The sequence below is a fragment of the Thamnophis elegans genome, chromosome 8 (genome assembly GCF_009769535.1).
Source record: "Thamnophis elegans isolate rThaEle1 chromosome 8, rThaEle1.pri, whole genome shotgun sequence".
Classification (NCBI taxonomy): domain Eukaryota; kingdom Metazoa; phylum Chordata; class Lepidosauria; order Squamata; family Colubridae; genus Thamnophis; species Thamnophis elegans.
The window spans coordinates 25,450,328-25,465,981 of record NC_045548.1 but is presented as its reverse complement, the minus strand read 5'-3'; the positions used below and the strand labels follow the sequence as shown (position 1 = coordinate 25,465,981).

At 33.5% G+C, this 15,654-nt stretch overlaps 1 protein-coding gene across 1 annotated transcript in view; it reads left to right on the top strand.

Annotated features, from left to right (window-relative positions):
• The window catches only part of PTPRM (protein tyrosine phosphatase receptor type M), a 495,619-nt gene that overhangs the window by 352,256 nt on the left and 127,709 nt on the right, over positions 1 to 15,654 (top strand). Inside the window, 1 exon segment of the mRNA XM_032222734.1 lies at positions 1,792 to 1,821. Coding sequence (XP_032078625.1) covers positions 1,792 to 1,821 — 30 coding nt within the window.

The following is a 15,654-nucleotide window of genomic DNA, read 5'->3' as shown; positions in this document are numbered from 1 at the left end:
TCTATAATCAATATTTGAGAATGCTGTGTCTTGGAAGTTTAAAAGGAAAAGAAAATGCAATTATATTCAAGATTTAGACTCTTAATATTTCTGTCGTACACAGCAGCATGGACAAAGGAGTTCAAAAATATAGTAAATATGTAAGAACAACTTTCACTTTTAAAATCCTGCCCTTTAAATAGAATGTTAACATTTAATTACACATGGTTAATTACACAAGGAAGTAATTTATTGGGCATAAACAATACTGAAAAATAAGAATGTAAAATCAGGAAACATTTCTATATGCAAAATAAATGAGTGATAAAATCCTTATTTTCAATGGGATGCCTAGGACATTATATGTAATCCTTTGTCAGGCCTATTTATGGTGAACTGTGGATTGTTTTGCTTTATTTTATAAGTCAGTAAAACACACTGCTTGTTTATTATAAGCACAGTATATTATTTTACTGACTCATATATTTCTGTTACCTGTCCTTGCAGCAAGTTAAGATAATTAATTGTACCTTACTTAGTTTTTAGAAAAAAATATATCTGAAACATTTCTGCTGTTCTTTGAAGAATCAATAGTGCATAGCCTCATTTTTGTTTCTATACTTATCAGCTATTTTGGTCTAGATAGAGCTGTGTTGTTTTTTTAAAAAGCCCTCACAGGTTAAATAAGTGCTATAGCTCCATCCGACCTACCAGGCTGACACCTGCCATTGGCCTTGATTGCCCCATCACATCTTTCTGGCTTTTAGTATTGGCCAATACCTGCAAGCTACTCAACATTTAATATTTTCTTTAATGTTGAAGGAATTATGGGTAATGAAAATAGCTGACCATTTGTAGCCATTCACATTCACTACAATATTGATAAAGCTGTTATCATTGCTCGTAGCCTCATTGAAGAAAATCTATGCTTGAAAAAATATATTATTGGAACTTTAGCAAGGAACTGCAGAAATGACATGTATTTTAAACAAAGCAACAAGCATTTATTAAGGGGAGGTTCAAGTCTTTTTTATAAGATACAGAAAGAAACAAACATTCATCTGGTATATGGGAGGCATCAGAAAGCAAGAAATCATACAATAAAAACATTAATTAGACTTGTGAATTAAATGATTGAGACATTAATCCTTAATGCCATTTCTTAAATGGCAAATGTATGGGTTTCAAACTCAGTTTCTATCTTTCGTAAAATTTTCAATTTAAGAATTTTCAAATTTACTCCCTAATTCAGCCTTTTGTTGAAAGACTTTAGTTAAAAGGAAAATATGATTTTCTGAAGTTCAAAATAAGACATGGATGCCATGCTAAAATGTGAATAATCGCCTTTATTTAAAAAAAAAAGCCTAAAATTCGAGAAACAGGTAATCTTTTAAAAAATGCAGATTTAGAAAGAGCTGGCAAAATAAAAACATCTTTTCTCTTTTTCCAAATGTCTTAATTATTATGTTTTTAAATGTCTACTGTTATTTCTCCTGGAAATATTATAACATGAATTATTTGTGTGTCTCTGTATTTATGTCTTATATGCATGTGAAAGACATATAATTGTTATTGATGGCTACTAAAAAAATCTCTGTGATGAATTTACTGCTAAAGCTGTTATGAACAGTGAATATATCATCTGTCTTTTCCAGATGTGGTGCATGGTATGAGATGCATTCTTGCTATCTTTTCATTTGTTTCTCCAGTTCTAGCTTCATCTCGATTTTTTCATACATTAATATTTGGCTTTTCTTTCCTTCCATTTCATCTTTTCCTACACTGCCTAAAATCCTTCCACCATCATGGCAGAAGAAGCTATCACTCCTACACTTATTACCTGTAAGTAACTTACTTGTGCATCATCAGAGTCATGCTTTCTGCCATGTTGTCCTTCTGTGCATGAATAGTATATTCTAATAATTCCCATTCTCTTGTGAAACTCAAAACACTTTTCAACTTTGTTGGAACAAAACATTTACATGTCATTGCAATGAAATCCATTTCCCTTTATGTTCCTTTGCCACGTACTATATGTTAAGTATTGTACTTTTTTTCCCATTTAACACTATTAGAGAAAATACAATTACTAAAAGATACTCTTAAAAATAAGACTCAATATTTTTAATTAAAACATTTGCACCAGTAATTCCAATCCTATTTAGAATGAGAATCCAAGTGAGGGATGGGATGTAACATTCTCTATTTTTTTGTCCTTCCTGAAAAATGTGAAATCATTTATAGTAACACCCATTACATTTTTAATCTTGTTCATAACAACTACAGTATTGCTGGGATGCTGTTGGATCATATAACATCAAGCAGTCTTCTCTAATGCTGTGTCTTTTTATAGTTTGGATTTCAAATTCCATAATCATTGCCATGTGAAATAATAATTATCTTGCTGAAGTTCAGTATGTTTTAAAGAAACCAAGGTGTGCAAGTCTTACAAAAGTGATAACCATTTTGATAAATAAGATAACAGAAAACAGTAAAGACTGCATCTTGGAATTTTTCAAACCATTTACAGGATTTTGCTTACAAATATTCTCTTGAGATTTAAATTCACAAGGATTGTTTATATGTTATGATGAAATAGTGGATAAGTGGAAAAGGACCAGGGAACCCAGGTTCAAGTTTATCTTGAAAATATAAGCTTAGTTTTCCCAGAATATTTCAATAGATTGTTGTTGCAATTTTTTTTAAAAAAGGAAGAAATGCTATCTTGAGCTTCAGAGTATTTTTTTACAACTGTAAGATATTCTGTGTATTTGATTGAACATAGGAATAAAAATTGAACAAATGAATAAATAAATGATTTTTGGTCCTTAGATATTAGACATATATACATCTATGAAAATCTGAATTTTATGTAAGAAATGATAAGTAATGTTTTTGTAAGAACATTAAAATAATTTTTACAACTTTTCAACAATCTTAAATGAGAAAAAATAGTTTATAGATTTTGAACTATAACATATTTCATTATTTAATGGCATGTTTTAATCATAATATTTGCATGTGTTTAAGTCTTCATGTTATAAACTGGCACTTACAGTGTTCATATTTATGGGAACACAAAAATAATTCCTGTGTGTGAACTACCGTATTTTTGGAGTATAAGACGCACTTTTTTACCCTCAAAAAAGGGGCTGAAAATCTGGGTGCGACTTATATATCAAATACAGCATTTTTTGCCACCCAAAGCCCCGCCCATTCACCAAAATGGTTATGCATACCCTTATGGAGAGCTCCTGGGGGCTGGGGAGGTCAGAAATGATCAAAAAATGGGTCATTTCCCCCCCCACGGCACTCTATATGCCTCCACAAGGCTACGCATGCAATTTTTTTGACAAAAACTGGGGCCGTTTTTGAAAAAAAACAGGTCGTTTTTTGCTCATTTTTGCTCCCCAGGAGCACTCTGTAAGCCCCCCCCCCCGGCTATTCATGTCTTTTTAAAAAAACGGGCCCATTTTTGCGAAAAACAGGCTGTTTTGGGGAGGTTTGCAGAGTGCAAAAACCTTTTTTCCCCTTTTGTAAAGTTCTTTAACTGATTGATGAGAATTACATTGATCAAGTGCTGTGCCAGCAGAAACAAAGTTAGGTGCTACAGATTGTCAGCAATTTCCTTCTTCAGCACATGGATACATAAACCTGGAAACATCTACATACCTACCTACTCTCTCTCCCCACCTACCTACTGTATTTCTCTCTCTCTCTCTCCCTCCCTCTCTCTCTCTCTCTCCCTTTATCTACCTACCTACCTAACTACTCTCTCTCCCCCTACCTTACTGTATTTCTCTCTCCCCCCCCCTCTCTATCCCTCTATCTACCTATCTACTTTTTTTAAAATTTGCCTCTTCAAAACCTTGGTGCGTTGAGGCTTCGAGGGGAGGAGCTGCCGCCGTCGGGAGCTCAAAAAAGCTCCTGCCAGGACTCTGGTTCGTATATCTTATAAGATCTATAGATATCTCCCCTTTCTGGCAGAAAGGGGCAGAGAGGAGGTCAGTCTCTTTGTAATTCATAGCTTTTTTTTGCTGTGAATGGAGAAGAGATTCAACATTAGCTGAGCCTTTACTCCGGCCAGTTTTCCGCGCTGCCTTTTTTGCAGCCTAGGCAGATTGCCTCCCCCCCCAGGACAAAGCTAAGCTATTTAAAAGCCAATCCGGGCGGGGACCATTCCCGAGGAATTTCTTCTATTACTATTTAAAATACCAGCTTCAATTTCGCAAAAGGCTCCCTTTCTTTTTTAGCTGCGTCACAAGATGGCGATCTCGTAGCTTTTGTGTTTGATGTGACGTACCTAGTAAGCCCTACCCTCCTGAAGGCTTCTCCGTACTAATTGCTAAAAGATTAACTGAGGGGAGCACAGACTTTGATTTTTGGCTCGCTTGATTGCTTGTCTTTTATTCTTATTCTGGAATGGCTCCCAAACCTAAACAGAAGCGCTTCCTTAATAACATATCTCCAAAAACTGCTATGAAGTCGCTACCCTTGTCTCCTACACCCTCCACGGGAGATTTGCTAACACAAGAATTCCTTCTCAAAACGCTTAATGATTTCAGACAGGAGATTAATCAACTGATATCGGATTTATGTGATCAATTTGATGCTAAAATTGCTCAGGCAAAGCAGGATATGATCGGAGTAATGACAGTCATGACAGATTATATTGCTGAAACGGAAGACAAATTGGAACTTTTGGAAGAAACTAATCTTAATCTGATATCAAAAATCCAAATGTTAGAACAGGAAATTGAATCTGCCCAAAAAGAACTTGTCATGATAAATTATAACAAGGCTGCCTTTGCTATACGAGTTAGAGGACTGCGTGAAAACCAACAGGAGAATTTGAAACAGACATTCTTTGAGGCTTTCAGTCGCTTGGTGGGAAGTCCGGGACTTAACTTTGATTGGCAGATTCAAAGAATTTACCGCCAGAATTCCTGGGTAGCAAAACAGCGACAGCTTCCGAGGGACATAATTATATACTTTACTACAAGGGAATCTAGAAATGAGATAATACAGAGGCTTTACGGAAAGAGGTTGATAATTGATGGGGAGGACTTGATTGTTTTTAAAGAGATACCATTTCAAATATTAAGAACAAGAAGACAGTACGCTTTCTTAACCGAAGAACTCAGAAATTCTCAGATTCCATACAAATGGGAAGTCCCAGCTGGTATTACAGTTACATTTGGCAACCAAAAACACCGCATTAACTCCGTCGGTGAAGCCCGAAAATTTTACTACGAGACCCTGAAGGCGGGACTTCCTGATTCATCCGGACCTGGAGAGAGACAAGGAGAAGGAGAAGACAAACAGCGAGACACGTGGCTACAAGGCGGAGGGTGTTGTTTTTCTCCTCCGGAAGGGCAGAAGACTAAAGAATAAAGACTAAGCGATGTTTTTAAAGTTTTATGATTTCTGTCTGGGATAAAATGGAAAAGTGGCATATCGATGATGAGACATGGAGACTGAAAGAAGCGTTGCTGATTGTGGACATATATTGTACAGAAGTTTTGTCTGAACTCTAACTCAAATTGTGCATGAACTATTTTCTTAGGCGAGGAGAGCGGAAATTGTGATCTTTTTGAGTTGCGGTTTGGGACGAACGGAGTTGGGAGGTGCGTGGGAGAGGGAAGGGCAGCGAAAGTTTAATTAGATTACCTGGGGCTAGAACGCAAGCTGATGTTTGTTTGAGTTGCTATATCAATATAAAGTTAAGAAAGATTGGTCGGAGAATCTTCAGGAAAGTGGAGTAAACATGGGAGGAGCAATGAATGTGGATAAAATATATATGTGGATATGGATAAAGGCAGGGTGGAAGGTAAAAAATTTATATGTGGAGGTGGGTAAGGATAGAAAGGGAGGTGTTGGAAATGAAAAATGAAAGAAGTATTTGAGTTTAATGGTGTTATAGAAAGGTTTGGATATTTGGATAAAAAAGAGATAAATTAAAGGTCTGAATAGATAGGCAAAGCAAGGAGACTTTTAGTTGGGGAATTCTAATTGATCAACTTACCTGGCCCTAATACAGTTTGAAACCCTGCAAGTAGCAAAATAATCGAAATTTGGAATGAGTCACATTGTTTAAGATTTACAGATAATGGGAAGCTGTGTTAACGTAGTGGGTTTATTGACCCTTTTTGTTTCTTTCTTCTTTTTGTGTGTGAGTGTGGGTGTTTTTTATTTCTTATTTTCTACTATTTTTCCTTTTTCTTTTTGGCTTTATTTTTATTTTATTTTTTTTAATTTTAAAGTTAGCTGGCCTTATTATACTCAAATGCTTGTTAAAGAATTATGCCGGGCATGGGACCTGCGAAGCCGTAAGGGGGTTAGGGAGGGGGGATTATAGGGGGGAGGGGGGAGGGTGGAATTACAGTTTCAATCCTTAGAACAATAAGAATTCACTTGTGTACTGCGGCTCGTTTTTCTTTTTTTTTTCTTATTTTCTTTTTCTACTTTTATTGTTAAAAACAAATTGAATTGTATGGATACACCAAAGTGAGGAGAAGAGGGAAAGAGAAGGGAGAAGTAAAGAGGGAATGAGAGGGAATGTATGGAGGGTGAAATGGAGGGAGGGGGAGATGTCTGAGGGGGTAGGGAAGTAGAAGAGGGGAATGCTGGAGGGGTGAAAGGAAAGTTGGAGGGGGAGAAGAGAGGGTGTATGGGGGAATGAAGTGTTATGTGGGGTTTTTTTTTTTCCCTTTTTCTTTTTTTTTTTATGCACAGTATATAAGTGATTGTATAAAATGAAAATGAAAATGAAATAAAAGATATATATATAAAACCTTGGTGCGTCTTATACTCTGGTGCATCTTATACTCCGAAAAATATGGTAATTTATGCAGTGAATTGAAAGTCAACGGTATATGGAATTTTCTTGTTCTGGCTTACCCAAGTAATCTCTAAATTACGGAGTAGAAATTCAAGAATGATTTCAGTGTAAATGTTGTATTTGTTTATCAGTTGTATTTTCTTTGGAAAAATAATGGGTGCAATTTAAAAAGCTATGGAAAAGGACAGTAGTTTAATAATGAGTTGAACTGTTAGTTTTCTGAGTGATATAATGAAATATTGAACTATTCCAAGCACACAACTATGAGGAATGAGGTAAATACACACAAAATCAGTAAGTAGCTAAAGGAAAGCAATAGATAAAGAAAATTAATTTGAAAATCTTGTTCATGAGCTTTAGTGATTTAGTCAGATTTGATCTGAGATATTGTCAGAATTGCTTCATATTTCCCACCAAGTAATCAGACTTTGTTTGAAATGTTTCTTTATCACTCTTATCTCCTATTATATTTTTCTTGCCCTTATATCATGGAGGTGAATACAGTCCTATTTCAAAATTAAAGTTTGTACTCAAGAGGAGACTAAATGTCATCAAATTGTGTTTACTCTAGAAGAAAGACAAGGAAATGTACTAATTTCCTGTGGTAAGGAATAACCATAAGCTCAGGATTAAAACTGGTTAGGCACTGATCAGATCAGTATGAATGTGGAATGGATACATTTCAGTATCAAGCCTGGGAAAAGAATAGGAAAAAGTCAGTTGAGGGTCAACAAGGATTTTTTTGAGTGGGGGGGGGAGGAAGAAAGCTTAAGTCTTTAAATGTGGGTCAGAGAAATACCGTACAGTATGTTGAGGTCTTGATTTCTGTCTTCTGCAGATACAAAAATCTTTTTTTTCTACAATAAAACAGTTTATGTAGGAGTGCTGAGTCCTTGATGTTGTTGTCTGGTTCCTAAATGAGGTCAACCCTTTGAGATAGACCAAATCAAGAAACAGACACCATAAGAAATATTAGAATTCTACTTTATTGATATAGGCTACAGAAACAGACTTTTGAAAGTTTGACAGACTTTTCTTTCCCTTCCTCTTATACCAAAGAAAATCAAGGCAGGGGAGTTTAAGTTTCTTTCTCACACTCTACTCCTTTCCAGGGCTAAATCTATGTTTTACTAATAGTTGCTGCATATTTTCTTCAAAGCCATCTCTGCACTCCACTACATACGCAGGGGTTTGTTTCTGGAAGAGTATAAATGTATAGCTATTCTTGATCTGAAGCTTGAGAGCAAGATTTGCCTGTTATACTCCCAAGAGAGCCCATGATCTGAACCCGAGAATATGTAAAATGTCTCCTCAAGAATCAGTTGTACTATATCAGAGCCTCATATAAGTGCTATTCTATCAATGTCAAGAAATTCCTCTCATTACTGCCATATGCTGGCTTTCTACCAGGTTTCTTCCTTTCATACTACTACCTAAAAAACTTCCATATTTATTCCATATTTATTTGTTCCATATTTATTGAACTATTTCCCATATTTACACAAATCAATCGTGCTGCCTTTTGCCTACAAGTTTCAGCTACACTGTAAACACATCCAGTTTTCCACTGATCCACAGATCCTTAAGTATTCCCCTTGTTCAATGCATACATCTGCATGATTACTACCTTATCTAGATCAGGAGAAGGGGGGGAAAATGAGGTGCAGTGTATTTTGGATTCCCAGCAAATATTTAATATACTGAAAGGTCATGGGAAGCAGCAAGTGATGTACATAACCATACCCCCCATTAAACAATTTCTTTTTAATACAGCCCAAACTGCCTCATTGGCCACGTAATCTGCAGCAAGCCCAATAGGACAAGGAAATTAGAAGTTAGAGATGCAGCCAGATAAAACCATTGCATAAACAAAGCAATCTCAATGGCAGGAAAAAGCCCAAAGCTCATGTACTCAAGAGAAAATAGCTTAAGATTTAAAGCCTGAGGTAGGCAATAAATATGTCTCATGTAGTTGTTCTATGCATACGCTTATTTCTTGTCTATGATAAAATAGCTTCTCTAGAATTATTACATTGTTGAAGTTTCTGCTGTTATGCAGTTCCTAAATGCAGTGTTGAGTTTCTGAAAGAGTAAAAGTTTTTATCCATACCTGATCTTATTTCTAACAAAAAGTGCCTGTTAAAGAAGGAGAATTGAGGGAAACAGTTAATTGCTTTATCCTCCTGATATTGAAGGGATCTGAAATCCAATTCCGTTGCTGATTAATCTAGTTACATTACAGGGATGAGGAGAAAATTATTCTTCCATACCCATATAATCCTTTGCAAGCCCTCACAATTGGCTTGCCAAGGATTGAGAATGCTCCAAAAACACTGGAGGATTGCTAAGAAATATGAAGGTAGAGAATTCCACGAGAAAGTTCTGCTGCATGCACTGACTTTCACGTTACTAGTTTTCATCCTATGGATATATGCTAAATTTAGTAGAGGATATTTTGCAAGAATGAAGATAGCAATCACTAGACATGTGCACAAAGAAGAAAATATGCTCTATTTTGTTCTCGGCACAAAATGACACAATAGCATAATCCCTGTTATAAATGTTTTATTAGCTTGATAATCTTCAAATAGGCTTTCTGATTTTTGTCTGAATAAAATTCAAAACGTGTCCAACCTATGAGAAATCAGGGCCAGTTGCTTTTTTTATTCAGTGTCAGTCAACACGTCTGTTGCATTCAAAGCTATTAGACTCAGGTTTGTACACTTTGAGTACAACAGCTGTTCAAACAAGAATTTCACATTACTGAAAAAGCCTGGAAGATATGTTGATGGGAATGTCCCATTAATGTCTCAAATCACCTGAATTCTATCATTCAGGTGTTTCATAATAATTCCTGTACATTTTTTTAAAAAAAATATAATTTTATATTGTAAATATTTGCTACTTATTTTGACAGAATCAACACAAACAACATTTATTTCATTATCAAGAATATTGTTTTATTCTTACCAACTTTGGGGCCAAACAGTCATCATAATTTATTGATACAAAAAACCTGCCAATTAGATTTTACAAAACTTATTCCATTCCACCACTGTCTGTGGTACTCTTCAGGGATAAAGCTCAAACTGCTTATTCCTCATATGTAATATTTCATATATATGCTGAAGAGTTGAAGAAATTTCTTGGATGAGAAGCAAAACATCTTCAAAGGAAAAGCAAGTCCAGTTGTCTCTTGAAAAAGCACCTTTGGGACAGCTTATAGTATAATTAAGTCATATTCAACCAAATATGGTATCAGAGGTTTGAGTAGATTAGTTTTATTATGCTATATTACAGATAAATTAATAAGCATTATTTTTTTAAAAAAAAACATATTTTTATTTCCATTTTCATAACATACAATCACATGTATACTATACATACCCAGTATCATATAGTAATAAATCATCAATGCCCAAACAAACAAAAAGAAAAAAAAGAAAGACAAAAGCCCATTGTTAGCTTTATTATTGACTTTTGAGGTATTGGCAAAAATATGTATCAAGCAATATAATAAATCCTCAGCTTTAAAATATGATCAAATAGAATAAATACTTAATTCAGTGATCTATTTCAAGAAGTTGGAGGGTTTTTGTAAATGTTTAATCAGTTATAAGATCTACTTATATTTTGCCTTTATGTGTACCTTGGTGTAGCATAAATTAGAATATATATTTTGAAATAACTTTTTCACATTATTTCAAAGTTATTTCAAAACTGATAATCTGATTAAATGATTTACTAAATTGATAAAATCGATTATTCTAATCCAAAGAAAATAAAATCTAAAGTTTACAGCAAATGCTTCAAATGTAGGGGTTTCTAGCTTGCACAGAATAAGCTATCTTGGATATTTCTAAATATGCAAATACAATACAAGTGTAACAAAGCACACAATGCTTTGGCTATCTAACATGATTCAGAACAATTTACCACTCTAAATGCAAGTGATAAAGAAAAATCTTCATTCCCCATTTACCTGCAACAGTACAACTTGCATCTGAATAAACATGGTATTAATTTTGCACTGTTAGTAATTGAATGATTGGCATCTTAGTTATAACTGCAGTAAGGATAATATTGTGGTGTTCTGCTCTGTTTTTCTAATTAGTCATGTAGCTGTGGGATTAATATAAGATAGAAAAGGTCACTTAATGTAATTGGTTACTGCAACATTATTTATGGATTTTTTGGTGATTGGTAGGGTTATACTGTCAGACAATCAAGCAAATGAGTTCAAACTAGTGATCCTTAAGACAATAAATTAACCTCAACAATAAATAAAAGGTTACTATTTACTTCAAACTACCTAATCTTGATTAATTGTGTTCTTCCCTTTGGATAATATTTACGCTTTAAAATGCTATTCAAATTGTAAATCCATATTAATAAATATAAAAAATATTGATAAATAAAATGCATCATATCCTTATTGTTAAAATAATGTTAATTTCACAACTTAACTAGCATCAAATTAGCTTGCTAATATACATATATTATACTATCCTTTTTAATACAGTACTATTGTGTTCTAATTTCACAATCACTTTCTATAATAGGTTTGTTAAAGTGATTGTAATCTGTTCAAGGTTACCATGAATTTTACAATAGAATGAACATTTAGTCATAATTATGACACCCAGTTTTATTATAAATACTTTTAATTGAATTTTTCAAAAGTTAAAGGTTCAATAAATTATAGAATACTGATTTGATGTATCACTATATTTGCATAGAAAGTTCACAACCATTTTCTGAATTTAAATGATAGATCTACTCTTGGTGAGTATCATGAGTTATATGATACTGCAGTATTATTTTGTAGTTCTGAATATTTTGAGCTGCTGAATGTGAATGGGTTTTATTTTCATATAGAAAGTTAAAGTTATATGTAAATCAAAAATAAGTATTCTTACTTGCTTCAAAATAATGTCAAACCTATTAAACATTAGCTGTAAAAAATAAGCTTAGAAAATCATTATTACAGATACTTAAAATACCTAAATAATAAAATATTTTCAGCACGCTGTCATATCTGTGAAGAATTAAATGGCTTGAAAACTAGAATGCAAATTTTAAAAACTGCACCTTGTATACAATTTCACTGTAAATTATTTTGTCTATTTAAGGAATACAACTGTAGCAAATTTAAACCACAAAATCCATATAGGGCAAATGCTCTCCTTTTCAACCCTAATATAAAAGGAAGATATATTACTTGTCATTACGATTGAAATTACATTTTTATAGGATGCCTACCTAAAAAAAATTCTCTTTCTGCAATATTTATGGTAATTAAATAGAAGTTCATGTATAATTTTAGCAGCATGTTCTTCTCTTTCAATTTTCTGTTCTGGGAGTGTATGCAAGTAGTGTCTATAAAAACTTTCCATCTTTTCTTTCTTTTGGTCAGAATTTAAAGCACATGCAGAGAGAGAGAGAGAGAGAAAGAAAGCAGCTTTTCATCTTGCTTTAGCAGAAACAGACATTTAGAATTAATTCATAAATGTAAATAATTTCATTATAGATATTTGCATTAATTTTTACAGAGATACATACTTGTCTAAGGAAATGGAATTGAAAAAAAGCTTGTTACCTGACAAAGAAAATAAAGCCCCTAAAATATTTGCTTAAGCTAATTATTGCAGTTTTAAGCAGCATCGAAGCTTGAAAAAAAATAGAAGCATAATGAATACCTCACTGAATATTCCAAATAATTTATATTGTAATCTGTGTGCAGTGTTTCTAGTCCTGTTCTCCAGTGATCGGTTTCTGCATATCAACCAGTAATTTAAGAATACAGAAAGGTGGATCTGAGGGTCTCAGCTGATTGCAGAATGAATGAGAGTCTAGCTTAATTTTGTAATGCAGAAACAGCCCAGTGGAATTATTTTAATGCATTTCTCCCTGCAGACCTCAGCACTATTATGATGTTGTTCCATAGATTGCTTCACCTTTCAAGAAATATAGGTGGATCAAGGAATCCTCATAAATCAATTTACATCTTGTTTTTCTCAAAAGGAGGTTCAAGTGAACAGAAATCCTTTCACGGGTATTAGGGAACCAATCTATCAAGAATTGTAGATATGCATCACAGGTGTCTTTCTCAGATCAAGCATCTGAAGAACTAGAGTAAACTATTCAGATTTACCAAGAACAAAAGTAGATTCTATTTCTAGATAGAATGAGGGATATAGATCAGACAGCTGATCACTTAATGTCTTATACTTGGAGGAATTTGCCAAATCGCCCAGTCCTTGGTAGCACAGCTGATCACATAATGTCTTATACTTGGAGGAATTTGGCAAACCACCCAGTCCTTGGTATCACATTGTCATGAGATAGCAAAACCAGAAGTAAAACTTGAGAACTTGGGAAAATAAGCACCATTCATGAAATTTCTGGAATCAAATGCTGGAAGCTTTTCTTGTTCTCTCCAAATATATCAAACTCTATTTTGCTGGTTTCAAGCATCAATAATTGTCATCCATTTTTATGTATTCTCATGCTCCTTGTGTGTTTGTTTTTTCCCTTTGAATCCTTGATGTTGCTGAAATATATCATTTTATTTATCATTTATGCTGGAATTTCTTATTCTTTTCTTGGTTTGATCTTCTGACTAAGTATTGATCTATATGCCTGCTGTGATTGTTTCCTTGTCAGCAATACTCTGCAAGACATTGCAGATAGAACAATATAAGTTTGAAGAAATAAAGGTTTTGCTTGTTTGCTTCTTTAAGAAGTTCTTATTTCATCTTTTAATTAAAAATATTCAATGTGCTTAAACAAGTTAGAATTCTAAAGTAAAAACATAGAATCTATAATTGATTTATACAGCTTTCTTAAATGGAATTGATCTGCAATAGATCAATCAAATACTAAATGCAGCTGGAATTAAAGCAGCAAAACAAATTGAGTGGATTAAACTGTTTTTCCAGCTACCAAAGGCTAATTAAAAGTAAGTATTGGGTGTAATTCTGACAAAGTCCAGTTTTCAGTCAACATCTGTAATATTGTTCAGATAGTAAGATTACCCAAATAATCTTTTAATGTCATAATTAAAAGAGTGCATCCAGAACTATATATTTCTGCATTCAGATGGACATGCTACAAAAACAGTTTTCATTTTTCTATGTTATTTATGTATTATCTGTTTGTTTGTTTTAGTACCTGTCACTAAAGGAATTTAATAACTTTTTGTACTTAAAATATGTATGGCTTATAAATGTTGTGTATAACGTAGACAGACTAAACATATGGATAAGCAGAGTTAAAAGATTTCCTGACTTGGGAAGAAATTAGTCACTGTAAACAATAAAAGTACTATATGGAATATATAAAGATCTAAATATAGATCTAGATATTCATTAACACTAATTTTTGCCCTGCCAATTTGTTATCAAAGGGTTATTGGGATTTTCAGAACCATAATAATTCTGTAAACCAAATGAGCAAAACTTTCTTGAAAAAATTCTTCTATTTCTTGAAAAGAAATTGCATTGCTTTTTAGAAATGTGGAAAGTAGTAGCCATCTATATTCCAATCTAAAAAAATACTTAGATACGTTCCTATGAGGAGTCTCACAGATTAAAATATTTCCAGCCAACAGCTGGGAATATTTTACCTCAGCTTTTGACAATAAGCAAATCTATGGCTTCTGAGGAATTAATGGTGAACTGAAGAGCAAAGCTTACAACTGCAGCAGAACAAAGAGCCAGTGAACACCTCAGGTCCTTGGAATTGCCTTCTATTCCTAGAAGAACTCCATATAGTGACTCACGAAGAAGAGACCATAAGACAGAAGTCTCTGGTGGGTTTTAGAACTCTGCGAGGCGAGGGAAAGCCATCCTTGTCCAAGCTGTGATCTGGAGCCTTCAGAAGGACACCAGAATCCTTTCTTTACTTCTAAATTTGCTTGCCAATGGCTTTTAGGATATCAAGATCTTTTGAAAACTTGGGGCCTGGAAGGAATCAGAACAAACAACAGATTATAATTAAAAGAGAAGAGAGCCATTAACACAAAATAGAGCAAAATATTTTAACTTAGGAAGAATAAGGATATTTGGGGACAGTGTACTCAGAAGTTACTTTTAAGACTATCTGCTATCATGAAAATGGATTTAAAAGAGAAATAAAAGAGAAGATTGAGGCTGAGGCTGTTTTAAATGTGGAAATAAAAATTACATGCAACAATGTGGAAAATGATATCACTGGATTTACAGGTGAAATTGAAGTCTTAATAATTACATGGACATAAATAACAAATCAGAAGAGTGACGTACATAACTTTCTTATCTTGGATTTACACAAGAGATGTGTTATACTCATGAAGGAGTTTCTGAAAAGAGACAGAAAAATGAAAGGAAATCCACTTTTGGAACACTAAGACATCAGAATTCTAAAAAGCAAATAGAAGGAATATAAAGTTGGATTATATATGTGTATTATTGCTTCTGGCAGCTCTTAATGGATTTTTCTTGTACAGAACCAAAAGAGGCTTTAAAGATTTGTTTAAAGATAAAATATGTGAAGAAGATATCTTTTTTTGTATTTTCAGAGAAAGGGATATTTGTTGAAAGGAATAAGGTTTATTTGATTAAGGTTAATATATGTTGGTTATTTATGGTAACTCTTAATGGACTTTTGTTGATTAGACTCAATGACAAGCTTTAAATTTACTTATAGCTAAAAGATGAAATATGGAAGATTTTTTGCTATAGTCTCAGAGAAGTTGATACATTGTACTTGTGTTGAAGGGAAAAGTTATTTCTATATAATATCTGTTTTCTTTTTATTTTTTTATTTTCCTTTAAAAAAAATTTTTCACTGCA